The sequence below is a fragment of the Elephas maximus genome, chromosome X, assembly GCF_024166365.1.
Source record: "Elephas maximus indicus isolate mEleMax1 chromosome X, mEleMax1 primary haplotype, whole genome shotgun sequence".
NCBI classification, from domain to species: domain Eukaryota; kingdom Metazoa; phylum Chordata; class Mammalia; order Proboscidea; family Elephantidae; genus Elephas; species Elephas maximus.
In genome coordinates this window covers 5,704,307-5,717,785 of record NC_064846.1, presented here as the reverse complement: position 1 = coordinate 5,717,785, position 13,479 = coordinate 5,704,307, and the positions used below count along the sequence as shown (strand labels likewise).

The 13,479-nt window shown below is 39.9% G+C and overlaps 1 protein-coding gene across 3 annotated transcripts in view; it reads left to right on the top strand.

The window, feature by feature from the left end:
• MTM1 (myotubularin 1) overlaps window positions 1-13,479 on the top strand; it is a 108,075-nt gene that overhangs the window by 72,175 nt on the left and 22,421 nt on the right. For all 3 annotated transcript variants that reach the window (XM_049871626.1, XM_049871624.1, XM_049871627.1), the window contains 2 exons: window positions 7,321-7,404; window positions 9,472-9,621. In XM_049871626.1, coding sequence (XP_049727583.1) covers window positions 7,321-7,404; window positions 9,472-9,621 — 234 coding nt within the window. The remainder of the gene's footprint in view (window positions 1-7,320; window positions 7,405-9,471; window positions 9,622-13,479) is intronic.

Here is a 13,479-nt window from a genome sequence, read left to right as displayed (position 1 = left end):
TCTGCTGGCACAAGCAGTGTGGGCTGCCCAATCGTCCTCCGTCTTATTGTAAATCAATAAATTGGCCTTCTGGTCTGAAAAAAAAAAAGTTTCTATTTTATCTAGCATGACTTCCGTATCTGTAGCTTCATGTTTCCCATTAGCTGCTTCATAACTTCTACTGACTCCTAAACGTTAAACATTTGTTTGAAATGAGTCTCTCATCTTACCCAAAAACCTCCTCCTCTTGTGCTCCCAGTTTCTTTTAAAGGTATCATTCTCCTCCTCTTAGTTTGCATTTGAAATCAAGGCCTGCGGCATTTACTAAATCTAGGGGATTCTTCTCCCCCCAATATGACTTAGTCTGGGAAGGAACTAGAAGGTAAAATTAGCACAGTTTGGTGATTGACTAAAGAGAGTTATGAGGGAGGAAGGGATGGTAGGGAACAATCCAGCTGTTGGTGGTGCCAGTCATTGAGATGAGGAAGACAGGAGGGGAGTTGAGGAAGAGTAGTAAGTTCCTTTTTGGACACGAGGTGGTGGCAGGTGAATGTTTAGGTGATTCTGAGTGTGGACAAATAGTAAAGAATAGTCTTTTCCCAAATGATTTCAAATGACTTTCACATGTACTTTCGTGGCCCCTTCCTGAATGAATAAATATATATAAACTTATTTATATATACATATGAGGGTGGCTGGGTGGTGCAAATATTTAATTGCTCAACTACTAGCCAAAAGGTTGACAGTTCAAACCCACCCAGAGGCACCTTGGAAGACAGGCCTGGTGACCTGCTTCCTGTAAGTTCATGGCAGTCTGCTCTGTACACATGGGGTTGCCTTGAATTCGAATCAACTCAATGGCAAGTAACCGCAACAACATATATACACATACATACATACATATGCATACCTATATACATACAATATGCATATTTTATATATTTATATACGAAGGCAACTGAAACCCAGGAATATTAAGCAGTTTCCCCAGCATTACACACTTCATGATAGAACTAGGATTCAGAGGAATTACTTATGCAAACCAAAATGTAAATGATAATTTACATACTAGCCCCTTTTGACCTGTGAAACTTTTGTCAGGTTTTTAGGCAAAATTAGTTTTGAGGCAGCTATATGAATTAATTTACTGTCTCAAGTCGTGTGGAATACTTAAACTGAAAGCACTACCTAGCATTAAGATGTTACTTAGAATTACAAACTGTGCCAAATTCAGTACCTCCCATGGTTCTTCCTTAAAAATGTTTAGGCTTTTTTTCCCTCCAACTTTAATAAAACCTTTTTTTTTTTCTCTCATATGAAGGGGTCTTGTTCCTTAAGTGTAATCTAAAAGATGAAAATGAGGCAATTTTATGTTGCTGCACCCTTAAAAGACAAATGGAAACTTTTTAAAAGATGAATGTCTTCAATTTCAGGAATCAAATTAGAAAAAAAAAAAAACCTCTCATTTAAATTCCTGTTCAAACATTGCAAAATTCTATCAGAAAAGCAGGTAGTGGCTCTGTAAGTCTTTAAGCTCAGGTAGTCAGAGATGTAGGTATGTTTGCTCCATAAAAAGGATCTGATCATCCTAAAAATTGCATCCATCTAAAGACTGTGCCATTGCATGGTGACTGTGACTGGACTAGACCCCACGCACAACATATGAAAGCACTTTTAAATCTAATAGCTTAGCAATTTGTTATCCAGAATGCTGTGAACGTGCTTTCCTTCTTTAACGGTCCCCACTTGAATGATACTTAATCTTTAGAAGTCTGAAATCTGCAAACTCTAGTTCACAGACAGGACACGGCCAGTCCCTGGGAAGAGGCTGTCTGCGCAAAGCTTCCTGAGGCCTAGTATTCCTAAGTTGGTGGTGGGCAGCCCTGCCTCCTCAATGAAGGACACTCAGGACTCACTCCACATTTATAGACTGCTAAGTGAAAAGAATCCAATCTAGATGCTTTAAGCAAATCAGGGCATCTTTCTATAGGCAGCATTTTACAATAGTGGCTAATTAAGTGAAAGCTAAAAGCTGTTGTCATGTGGATTTTTTCCCCCATAAGACACAACAGTGGTTGTTGTTGTTAGGTGCCGTCCAGTCAGTTCCAACTCATAGCGACCCTGTGTACGATAGAATGCAACACCGCCTGGTCCTGGGCCATCCTCACCATTGTTCCTATGCTTGAGCCCATTGTTGCAGCCAGTGTGTCAACCCATCTCGTTGAGGGTCTTATTTTCCAACTACTGATCCTTCTTCTTTCCAACTTTTGCATTCCAACCGCCAGTAATTATCAATGGTTCTTGATTGCATGTTCAATCAATTTCAGACTGCAGCAGCTGATAAATGTCTTCTGTTTCTTCATCTTTGGCCCTAGTGGTTGGTGGGTAAATTTGAATAATAGTCGTATTAACTGGTTTTCCTTGTAGGCGTATGGCTATTATCCTATCAGTGACAGAGTTGTGCTTCAGGAGAGATCTTGAAACGTTCTTTTTGATGATGAATGAAAAACCATTCCTCTTCAAGTTGTCGTTCCCAGCATAGTAGACTGTATGATTGTCTGATTCAAAATGGCCAATACCAGTCCATTTCAGCTCACTAATGCCTAGGATATTGATGTTTATGCATTCCATTTCATTTTTGATGATTTCCAATTTTCCTAGATTCATACTTTGTACATTCCAGGTTCCGATTATTAATGGATGTTTGCAGCTGTTTCTTCTCATTTTGAGTAGTGCCACATCAGCGAATGAAGGTCCCGAAAGCTGGACTCCATCCACGTCATTAAGGTCGACTCTAATTTGAGGAGGCAGCTCTTCCCCACCTAGTCATCTTTTGAGTGTCTTCCAACCTGGGTGGCTCATCTTCCAGCGCTATATCAGACAGTGTTCTGCTGCTATTCATAAGGTTTTCACTGGCTAATGCTTTTCAGAAGTAGACTGCTGGGTCCTTCTTCCTAGTCTGTCTTAGTCTGGAAGCTCAGCTGAAACCTGTCCTCCATGGGTGACCCTGCTGGTATCTGTATACCGGTGGCATAGCTTCCAGCATCACAGCAACACACAAGCCCCCACAGTATGACAAACTGACAGACATGTGGGGGACAACAATGGTAGATGTAGCTAAATTAAGGTGACAAGTTCTATTTCCTTTGTCAGAGCCTTTTCTATTCCTAGTGTGAAATCCTAGAGTTTTCATTTCAACTTTGTCATTTAAACAATTTTCAAATGTTATATTGTGCTATTTTTAACCTGGAAAAAAATGTGCAGATTGCCGTTTTTAAGTCTCCACACATGATCTCTTGATATTAGTAGGAATCTGAATTGATAAAATGCTCAAGTGCTACAGCTAGTTATGGAGTTGATTTTGACCCCATGTGCTCCATAGGATTTTCAGTGGCTGATTTTTCAGAAGTAGATAGCCAGAGGGCTTTCATCCAAGCCACCTCTGGATGGACTCGAACCTCTAACCTTTTGGTTAGCAGCTGAGCACATTAACCATTTGCACCACCAAGGGACTCCAGCTAAATACTAACATAGAGCGAAATAAAGGGATACCAGCTCACTCAAGGGAGCCAGGGCTGGACATTGAGAGTGAATATTGTCTAACATCAGTTTCCTAATTTTGGTGTTGTACTGAGGTTATGCCAGGTGTTATCACTGGGGGAGGCTGGGCAAAGGATGCATTGGACCTCCCTATATATTTCTTTACGAACTTCCTGTGAATGTATAATTATTTCAAAATCAATTTTTATAATAAAGTCAAGCAACCCCTCAAATAGCTTGAGCACACAGAACCCTTAGGCTAGATTCCTGCGGGTTCTGGTGTATTCCACATGTCTTTTGTAGGACTGGGGCAATCACTCCCTACAGACTTTGGTTCAGGAGGGGTGAGCAGGGGACACATATTGGTTGGCTTCTGGGAAAAGTGCCATCCCTGCCTCCACCCTGCCCCCTTAGCCCTCATCCCACTCCTGAGTTCTCAGGCTTTGCTACATGGGGCTGAATCATTCCTATGCTTTTTCATTGCAAAGAAATGAAATTGGTGCTCTGAGGGGTTTGTGGGGTGGACTTTATTATTGTTTTTTTTTTTTTTTATTTAACAAACATGAATCCCTGTTCGATCGTCATAATGGAAAATTCTCTCAGACCGGTTCTTTCCTGAGTTCCATTTCCCACATAAAGGGTCAAAATTGACCTCAGGTTATACTCAGGAATAATTGCTGAAAATGTCAGCCTACCTAATAAAGTACTAACAAACTCTAAGACTTTAAAAAATGTGTTGTCCGAGAGAGGAGATAAATGACAGTGAAAAACCTCAGGATATGCAGCCCATTCCCTTTAGGTTTTAACAGTTTTCAGACAGGAGCTTTAATTAGGCTTGTTACAAGTAGCCGCTTGTAGAGATTCTTGCACTCTTTAATGATGAGCTACAGGTGAAGGGATTTTATTATCTCTGCTGTAAGGCTTAGTTTTGTAATAACCCACCTTTATGTTACTTTGTTGAGAGCTTGTATTTTAAAATTCTTGCTTTGTTCTTTTATCTGATTCTTTAAGGGAAAAAAAGTAAAAATTTAAATATCTGGAAAGTAAGTTCTGGTACGTTCAACTGTACAAAATATCAGTGTTGATTCTTTTGAAATGTTTGGTTAAACGTGAGTCAAGTAGTTTATGGAAAAACCTTGGTTTTTAAAGAAAAATGTGACATAAATGCCAACCAGTAATACTTTAAAAGAAAATGTTTTCCTGTAATTGTAAGTAAGCAAATATATTTGGATGCCTAGAATACTGGTTTAAGGCCCTGGTCTTTTCTACCTAAAGCTCTAATGCAAATCCTAAGTGTATTGTTATTATTCCATGACTAGGAATGTTTGGCCATTATGTGATTCGTAATTTTCCCAAAATAGTTGAGGTTCTAGCCTGGCTCTTGGCATCAAGAGTTAGTTGGGATCTGTTTGTTTCCATCATAGAGTTCTAGGCATGTTTCTAGTTCATCGACTTACCGTATGTACCTGGACGTCATTCAGAATGTGAAGTGTTCTTACAGAAGAGATTTCATGACAAAGGCCACCTGATACATAGCTACCATGGGGACATGATCTCATTCTCATGTTAATGACAATTGTTTTTAATGTTGCTTTTATTTAGAGTTCTCTTAAATCAAGTATATTAATAAAATTATGGAGATAATTTTGGTATGAGTCATGTCCATATAGCTTTCATCTTCCAATGATAATAATTTTATAAACTTATATTATACTCACCAGTAATTTTACTATGAGATACAAGATAACATTTGAGGCAGAAAATGAGTTGTTTCTGTTTATGGATAAAGAAGTGCACCATACATTTGAGTGGTATTTTTACCAAAAGTCATCTGTCTTTAAGTTATACTTCACTTAACAGGAATTGCTTATTTTCCCAAGTGGTACTGAATAATGAAGCGTGGCTGTGGATTCAGTGTTAGGCTACAGTCTCAGCCAGTTGCTCAGCTAGGCCAGTGTGCCATGCATCATGGAATACACAGCGCTCAGGCCTCGTGCAGCCAAGTTGAGGCCAGCTCAAGGTGCCTCATCCTTCGGAAGGTTCACAATGACAGTCTGGGGAACATGTTCTCAATCAGCTTAAACCTCTTGCCATTCAAATACAGACAATTGCTGATGCTAAGTAACGCTCTTCCAGAAATCCACTGTAATATAGGGGAGGGAACACCAGTGCTCAAAGCTGATAACCGAAGGAAAGCTGGTGGAGAGGCAGGTACTTGCAGGAAAAGTGCCTAGACACAGCGCTTCTAGAAAATGAGGTTGTGCAGGGGCTGTGTGGGCTCCACATGTTCATCCGGTCAACAAACATGTGTTGTGCCTGCTTTGGGCCAGTCATTGTTCCGGCGCTGGGGACACAGGATGTGATGTCAGCCAGACAAGTGTCTGCCTCGTGGATCCCATGCTCTAGGGGGAGGGGATAGTGGGGGCCCAGAAGTAAACAAGTAAATGTATAATATGTCCAAATGGTCAGAAATGATGGGGGAAATAAAACAGGGTGGGGGATGGGCGTGTCATTGTGGGGAGAGAGTATTGTTTTCCTGTCGGGTTTCAGGGAAGGGTTCATTGATTATGGTTACATTTGAGCAGAGACCTGAAAGGAGTGAAGAGGAAACAACAAGAAGAAAGCACTCTAGGTAGATGGGGTAGCGGGTGCAAAGGCCCTGAGATGGGTGTGTGCCTGGTGCATTTGGAGAGTGGCATGGGAAGCCAGTGTGGCTGGAGTGGAGTGAGAAAGCAGAAGAGCAGAGATGTGGTGGGGGAGGTGATCAGGTGGCAAACTGCCACACAGGTCATTGGAAGGACTTCAGCTTTTACTCCAAGTGAGATGGAAAGCCACAGGAGGGTTTGGGGCAGGCAAATGACTTAATCTGATTTATATTGTGACAGTATTACTCTGACTTTAGGGGCACAAGGATGAAAGCAGGAGGTTAGGTTATTGAAATAATCTAAGTGAGAGATGGTGGAGGCCTGGACTAGGGTGGTAGCAGTGAGGTGACGAGGATGACTCCAAGGTTTTGGCTTAATCAACTGGAAGATGGAGTTGTCATTACTGAAATGGGGTAGACTGTGGGAGGAGCAGGATTGGTCAGGGCGAATCAAGAGTTTGGCTTTGGAGAAGTGAATTTCAAAGTTCTCAAGATGCCAATATTAGGCAGCCGGGGTGGTGGAGTGGGCACTTGGGTATTCAAGTCTGGAGTTCAGAGGAAGTCCTGGAGAGCAAGAGACAAGACCTGGGCATCGAGTCAAAATCTAGAGAGGACAGCTAATTCAGAGTTTGCCTAATGTCCTGTCTATTTTTTGATAAACATTTCATTGTTCCCTTTGAGACCGTTGCATTATCTAAGAATCATTCCTGAATTTTCTTTTCTTTCTTTCTTAGTGGCTTTAACCTCATCTGTTGCTTTTAGAGTACTTGCCTAAATTTGAGCCAAATGGAAACCTTAGTTTCTAAAAAAAAAAAGGACAACATAATGCAGATACTCTTTAAAATTGACAGGCATTTTCCAGTCTGGAAATTGGATTTTTGTGGAGCACCATTTAAAATAAATTAAATGAGGTGTTTGTAGCCATAGAAATGTGAAGTTTCAAGAGTACCTAATTCTTACTCAAGATAAAAGTTACTGTAGGCCTGCTCTGAATTTTCCACAGTTGTTTCTTTGTTAAAATCTCCGTTTTGGTTGTGATTTCATGGTTGGCAAATCTGATAAAATTTATTTTTGTGAAAAATCACAAGGTACACTATTTGTAGACTCTTGGTTTCTTTACATTAAACTTTATGTGTTTGTGTGTGTGTGTTTTCTAGCCATTATTTGCATTTTTAAATGAAGAAAAGTTTAATGTGGATGGATGGATGGTTTATAATCCAGTGGAAGAATACAGACGGCAGGTAAGTTGCTAGGTATGTGGCGGATGACAAACACCTATCAGGACAATACATTATCAGTCATGCTCTTGGCAAATACCTTTTTAATGGCAGTAGTATTATCTATATTTTGTATAATATGGCATATTCTATCGAGAGTAACTACTATATTACTATGCAATTTATAAGTTCATTCCATAGCCATATTCAAGCTACATTGAAGGCTTGATGGTCAAATTCTGTTTCCTTCACCTGTGTGAAGAACATTGGTTATGCATTATTTGTGAAATGAATCAAATAGTTTTGGTCTAGGAAAAGTCAAACCTCTACCTTTTTAGGAGTTGATGTTGCTGTTTATTTGTCTATTTAGGAGTTTAACTATTGCTGGAAGTTAGATTTCAATTACATTACTGTTGTTTTGAAGATTCAAATGAATTAGATTTTTTTTTCTATAATGATTTCCTTTCTACGAAAGCTTCGATAAGCATATATTATTATTGCCTTTACTGCTCTGTTATGTGAACTTCACCTACATACATGTTTATTTGCTATATAGTCAGGCAGGAGGCTTGATATAATGTGCTGTTCAGGGACAGGGTCTCTTGTAACCTTTTTGTGAAGAAGATCCAATGTGTGTTACATACCCAGAGCCATTGTTTCACCTCTGGTATAACCAAATCTGTAGGACATCTGGGAGTTTTATGATGGAAGTTTTCATCATTCTCATTCTACAAAACTCTTAAAATTTGAAAATTTGGCCAAAAGAGCTTCGAGAATCAAATCAAGCCCAGTTGCTTTGTATGAAAAGACAGTAGATCTAAAGTAAAGTCACAAAACCCTAGACTTGAAAAGAATCTTCTAGCCACCACCTCTACCACCAAGCACCTGATCAGATTTTCCGTTTTTAGCCTTAATCCGTGGTTTGTGTGTTCATTAGCTGATTTGATGCTCTGGAATTTGGGTGGCGAGCTTAACTCTAGAACACATGTGTAAAATAGTATGTCCTATTGCTGCCATAAATCCAATTTTAGACTATTAAGCTTTCAAAGGCTGTGTCTGCCTCGCATTTTAATGACCTAAGTTCAGAGCTTCCAGCTTGAAACAAAACAGTTCCTGATTTTAAGATTGCATGCATGTATGAACTGTCAAAGGTATTCTGTGCTAGACTGCCATTATATTCAATCTTTTTTTCTTGTAACTTTCTGATGGGACTTATAACTCTCTAATTGGACTCAGCATCAGACTCAACATCTGGTTGGTCCGTGGTCCATAGGGCCAGACCTAAAGAAAAGGTACAATGTCTGTCCCCAAAGCAAACACCCACATGGCTCACTTGTGTGTGTGTGTATTTGTGTATTTGTGAGTATGGGGAGAGAATATTCCACCACCTCTGGCTCTTGTCTGTTCTAGATACAATTTCGTGGGTAGATGGTAGGATGGGAGCTGTCTTCCTTGTCTCCCTGTCACACTAGCAGCCAGCTTAGAATGCAAATGACTGTATTGCTCACATAACCTATAGGGTGATCATCAATCCCAAACAACTTTATTTAAAAGATTCATAGGAGGTGGCGAAATGAGCCTCCCCAGAGAGGTTTTCCCTACTTCCCCTCTGTGACTTTCTTCATAAGCTTAGCTTCTTTGTATTTGGGAGCAGGTGGAAGCATTCAGTCGGTTTTGAGTAGGGAGAGGAAGTTGCCTGATCTTTTTTCAACCCTCAATTAGGTGAAGATTTAGATTATGCAATTTTCTTTGGGATGGGGGTGGGGGTGAAGTTGGAGTCATCTGTATTGTATAAGTGGTAAAGAATATTTTGACATGAAATAAAGGAGCATCTCAAATTCAAGAGAATCTGTATTTACAAAAGATAGTTTAGAATTGTGGAAACCACCAGTGTTTCGTCTTGTGTTCTGTTGTCTTGATTGTTTTGGCTCCCTTACGATCAGTCGTGATAAAGTGGTAGGCCGTCACCACCCTGTGGTCAGGGAGACATGTGCAATACCGCTAGAGAGAATAACGGTGAAAATCGGCTCAAAGGCCAAATCAGGAGGTGAAGGCTTGCGATACTGACTTAGACTTCCTTTTCTCCTGCAGGGTTTGCCCAATCACCATTGGAGAATAACTTTTATTAATAAGTGCTATGAACTCTGTGACACTTACCCTGCCCTTTTGGTGGTTCCATATCGTGCCTCAGATGACGATCTCAGAAGAGTTGCCACTTTTAGATCCCGAAATCGAATTCCAGTGAGTACTACAATTAATGTTTATCTCAAAGAGTACATTTTATGACCTAGGAACAGTAATCAAGTAATTCAGAGAAGCACTCTTTTGAAAGTTCAGTCCAACAAATAATTATCAAGTACCTTCTGAGTGCAGAGCACCATACCACATGGGAAAAGAAGCAAGGCAGGCTCACAGTCAAGAGAATGAACACAGTGACTCTTATGCAAGAGAGGGTGACAGTGATGCTGTGATGCATAGACCAGGTGCTACACGGACGAAAGGAAGGACAGGGTCTTTGTCGATTTTGTCCTTGTAGCACAATACCTGACATACTGTCTCAGTAGGCTCTCAATAAATGTCAGATGAATCACGCTTGAAATGACACGGTATCTGAGGTTGGAGAATACGTTAAGTACAGGCTTTTCCATTTGCTCACCATTATTAGTATTGCTTATCCTGGTCACATTTGCGAGCTGCCTCCATTCCATTAGCGAACTGGAGTCAAGGGCAGATGCCTCCTGACTGTACTTCAGTACCACAGAACCTAGCTCATCAAGTTCTCCTTGGGCCCTTAAATATCTATGTGTATGTCAGACTGTCTGCTCTGCTGACATAATTTTCACTGATTAAAAATTTAGAGATTTTTTTCTTCTATTTGCAGAATTTGTCATAATAAGTACTTTTTTCCCGAAATCGGTCATTTTTAAAAGCAAAGGTTGAAGAAATTAAGATTTAACGTTACCTCGCCTTTAACTTCCAAGCCTAGACATTCTTGTCCTTTAAAGAACTTTTGTTTGAAGCTTTTGTCTAATGCGAGCCTAATATGAATTGCAACTGTTAAATTTCACTTACTTCTCTAATTGTTAGTGTCTTGCTCATATCTTCATATTTATTGTACTCAAAAGTATGTTCCTTAAATTATTTTGTTAGAACACAGTGCTGATGAAGCCAAGGTTACAAGTTTGGTCCTTTTATACTCTGCTGGGATGTACTTTTCTGTACCATAGCCACAGACTGCTCTCCTACCGTGGTCAGCTGTCTCGCTAATACACGCCTGCGTGCACACAGGGAGACCTGGGCTAGGGTAGTGTGGATCAGTTTTCTTTACTCAATCATTCAATTTATACTTATCGATGATGTACTATACTTATCGATTATGTACTTTATGAAATATGTGTGCGTGTGTGAGAGCGAGAGCGAGCAGGCATTGAGAGAGAGACAATTTCATGGGATTTGGGGAGGGAAAGGAAATTAAACAAATGTAGCCAATCCACTGTACCCAGTCCACCATCTTGATCCAGAGGTCCACAGTATTCTGAAAGAACACAAGCCCACTGTAGAGCAAAGGGAATTCCTAACTGTCTACCTAGCTCTTTTCCAGATCCTTCTGCCTTGCAGCGGCCACCAGTTTGCATTTATTTTTCCTAAAGATACTAAAGTGGCCATCACCTCTGTATCTTTACAGATGACCTATCATTAGATATTATGTAGAATGATAATATGCTCTTTCCAATATGCCTTCAAATCACGTAACTCTTGACTATACATCTCAAAATTTTGCTTAAACCCAAAAATGTATGTGCCTTTAATTATATCACCAATAACATAAAATCGTTAGGATTTGATATTCGCTTCTTTTTTTAAAGTTCCTATAAAAATACAGAAAGTGTTGGTAAGAAAGAGATCTTAATTGTTATTCTGTATGTAGGTAAAATACAAGCTATCATAAAGTATTGTTTGGTGATGAAATAAGCCACCCACATTAATAGTCCTAATAATGGATACATATTCCTTTGTTCTCAGACAGGTTTGTCTTAATATTATGGAAGTCTTGAACATACAAGAAATCTATGTTCATTTTAGAAAATACTGATAGGCAAAAGAAAGTCTGCCACCTAGTGAGAACCACTGTTAAACATTTTGGTGTATCTCCTTCCAGATCTCCTTCAATGCATATGTGCATTTTATTTGAAAAAAATGAAGTTATTCTGTAATGTGTATCTCATAATCTATTTTTATTCTTAGCAATATCTTGTAAACAACATTCTACATTGACAACAATGATCTACGCATATGCCAGTGTATAGACATACCATGATTCATGTACTACCATTTTCAGTTACATCTAGGCTCTGCTCCATCTTTAGCTTTTATAAACAGTGCCATGATAGACATCTTTTTGTGGCTAAAGCTTTGTGCGCGTCCTTCATCATTTACGGCTTCCAGATAGTAACTTTAATAAGCATAATGTGCTACAATACCATCTGCTTTAAAAGCACTCATAGTAGTTGAGACAGCAAAATGCACGTGAACTTGTAAACTTAGCATTATTTGTACCTGTTCAGCTATACAAGAAACAAAACAAAATATCTTCTTATCCAGGTATAGGCATCCCAGAAGAAAAAGAAGTGAAGAGGTGAAACAAGTCATACAAGTAGCATTCCCTAACATGGCATCGTGATTCTGGTCTTGAATCTTTCAGGCAGTGAGAAGAGGGCTGGATGAAGGAAGGCATTGGGAAAGGGCAGTTTTGTGTGTATGACCTGATTTAAATTTCATACTCGATGAGGCTCTTTATTAAATAAAAAATCTCATATATGTATGTATGTATAGCGATTTGTTCTCTCAAAAGTGATCTCATGGCTTGTATCTCTCTTGATACAGGGGCCATAGGAGTTGGCCTAGGCAGACCTCAACTCCATTTTGCAGAGTAGAAAATGGAGGTTTTGGAAAGGGAAGTGCCGTTCCCAGGGCTTCCCAGTTCTGAGCCTTTTGACCCTTAGTCAAGGGGTGACAGTGGTGTTTTTTAATTGTTCTCTATCATGGACTCAGATATCTGCTTGATAAATGAGTCTTCTAAATATTATATAATCTTTCCTCAATCACCCATGCCATTGTTATAAAACCAGTTTTTGTCATTTGCCATCGTAAGGCGTGAGTGCCAAGACTGTAGGGCTATCTGGTTTACGTTAAGTGGGCCCGAAGGGTTATACTTGTTGAGTCTTATGAGTATTTTCTTCATTTTTGTTATCTAACTTCACTAGCCCCTGGACCTGCTTCTAAAAGCTGATGCGAGCTCTCGTGCACTGCATGTTTCCGCCCTGCACTGCGCTAGGCCCTTTACCAGCTTTCTTCATTCAGTCCTCACAGCAGCCCTGCAGGATAATGTTATTCTCCCGCATAGACTTGACAAAAGGAACAGGAAGGTTCTGAAGAGGTTGTGTGTGAACGCCTGGGGTTCAGGGGTAGACACAAGGCAGAGCTGTGCCTGACCCCAAAGCCCACGCCGTTGCCCACTGTGCCACACCTCCCCAGCTCCCTTTACATGTATCATTTCTCATCCTCCCTGGGCTGGGAAGCCAGGCATCAAATGTGCTAGTCTTGTATATAAAAATAGAAAAGATTGAATCCTAGTGAAGGCTTGATGAGTTGTCCTATGAGTCAGGTATCTAAGTCTCATTATACGACTCTGACAGCTCTCTTTCCTGTTCTGAGATCTCCTTTCCTCCACCCCCACTGTGTTATATTCTAGAATTGAGGCTGTTGGGAAAATGACCTGTAGATGTGAATTGGTGTCAAGTGAAACGTACCAGAAATGATTTCCTTTGCTTCTCACTTCTCATTAAAGCTGTTTTCTGTATGATAACAAGTCCAGCACAAGCTACAGTATTAAAATCATATCAGAAGCTTTTGATTTCCTTTAGGTGATATAGCTTATTTTTAGGTAAGCATTTCATTTCTATTAGATGTGGTGCTCATTAAGAAAAGAATAAATAGTAAAGCAATTGTGATTCTAATTGTTTCTGAGTAGTGGTGATTGTCAAATGTGTGTTTCTAAGAACTAGATGGTGCCCAGCTACCACCAATGACTGATCTGAC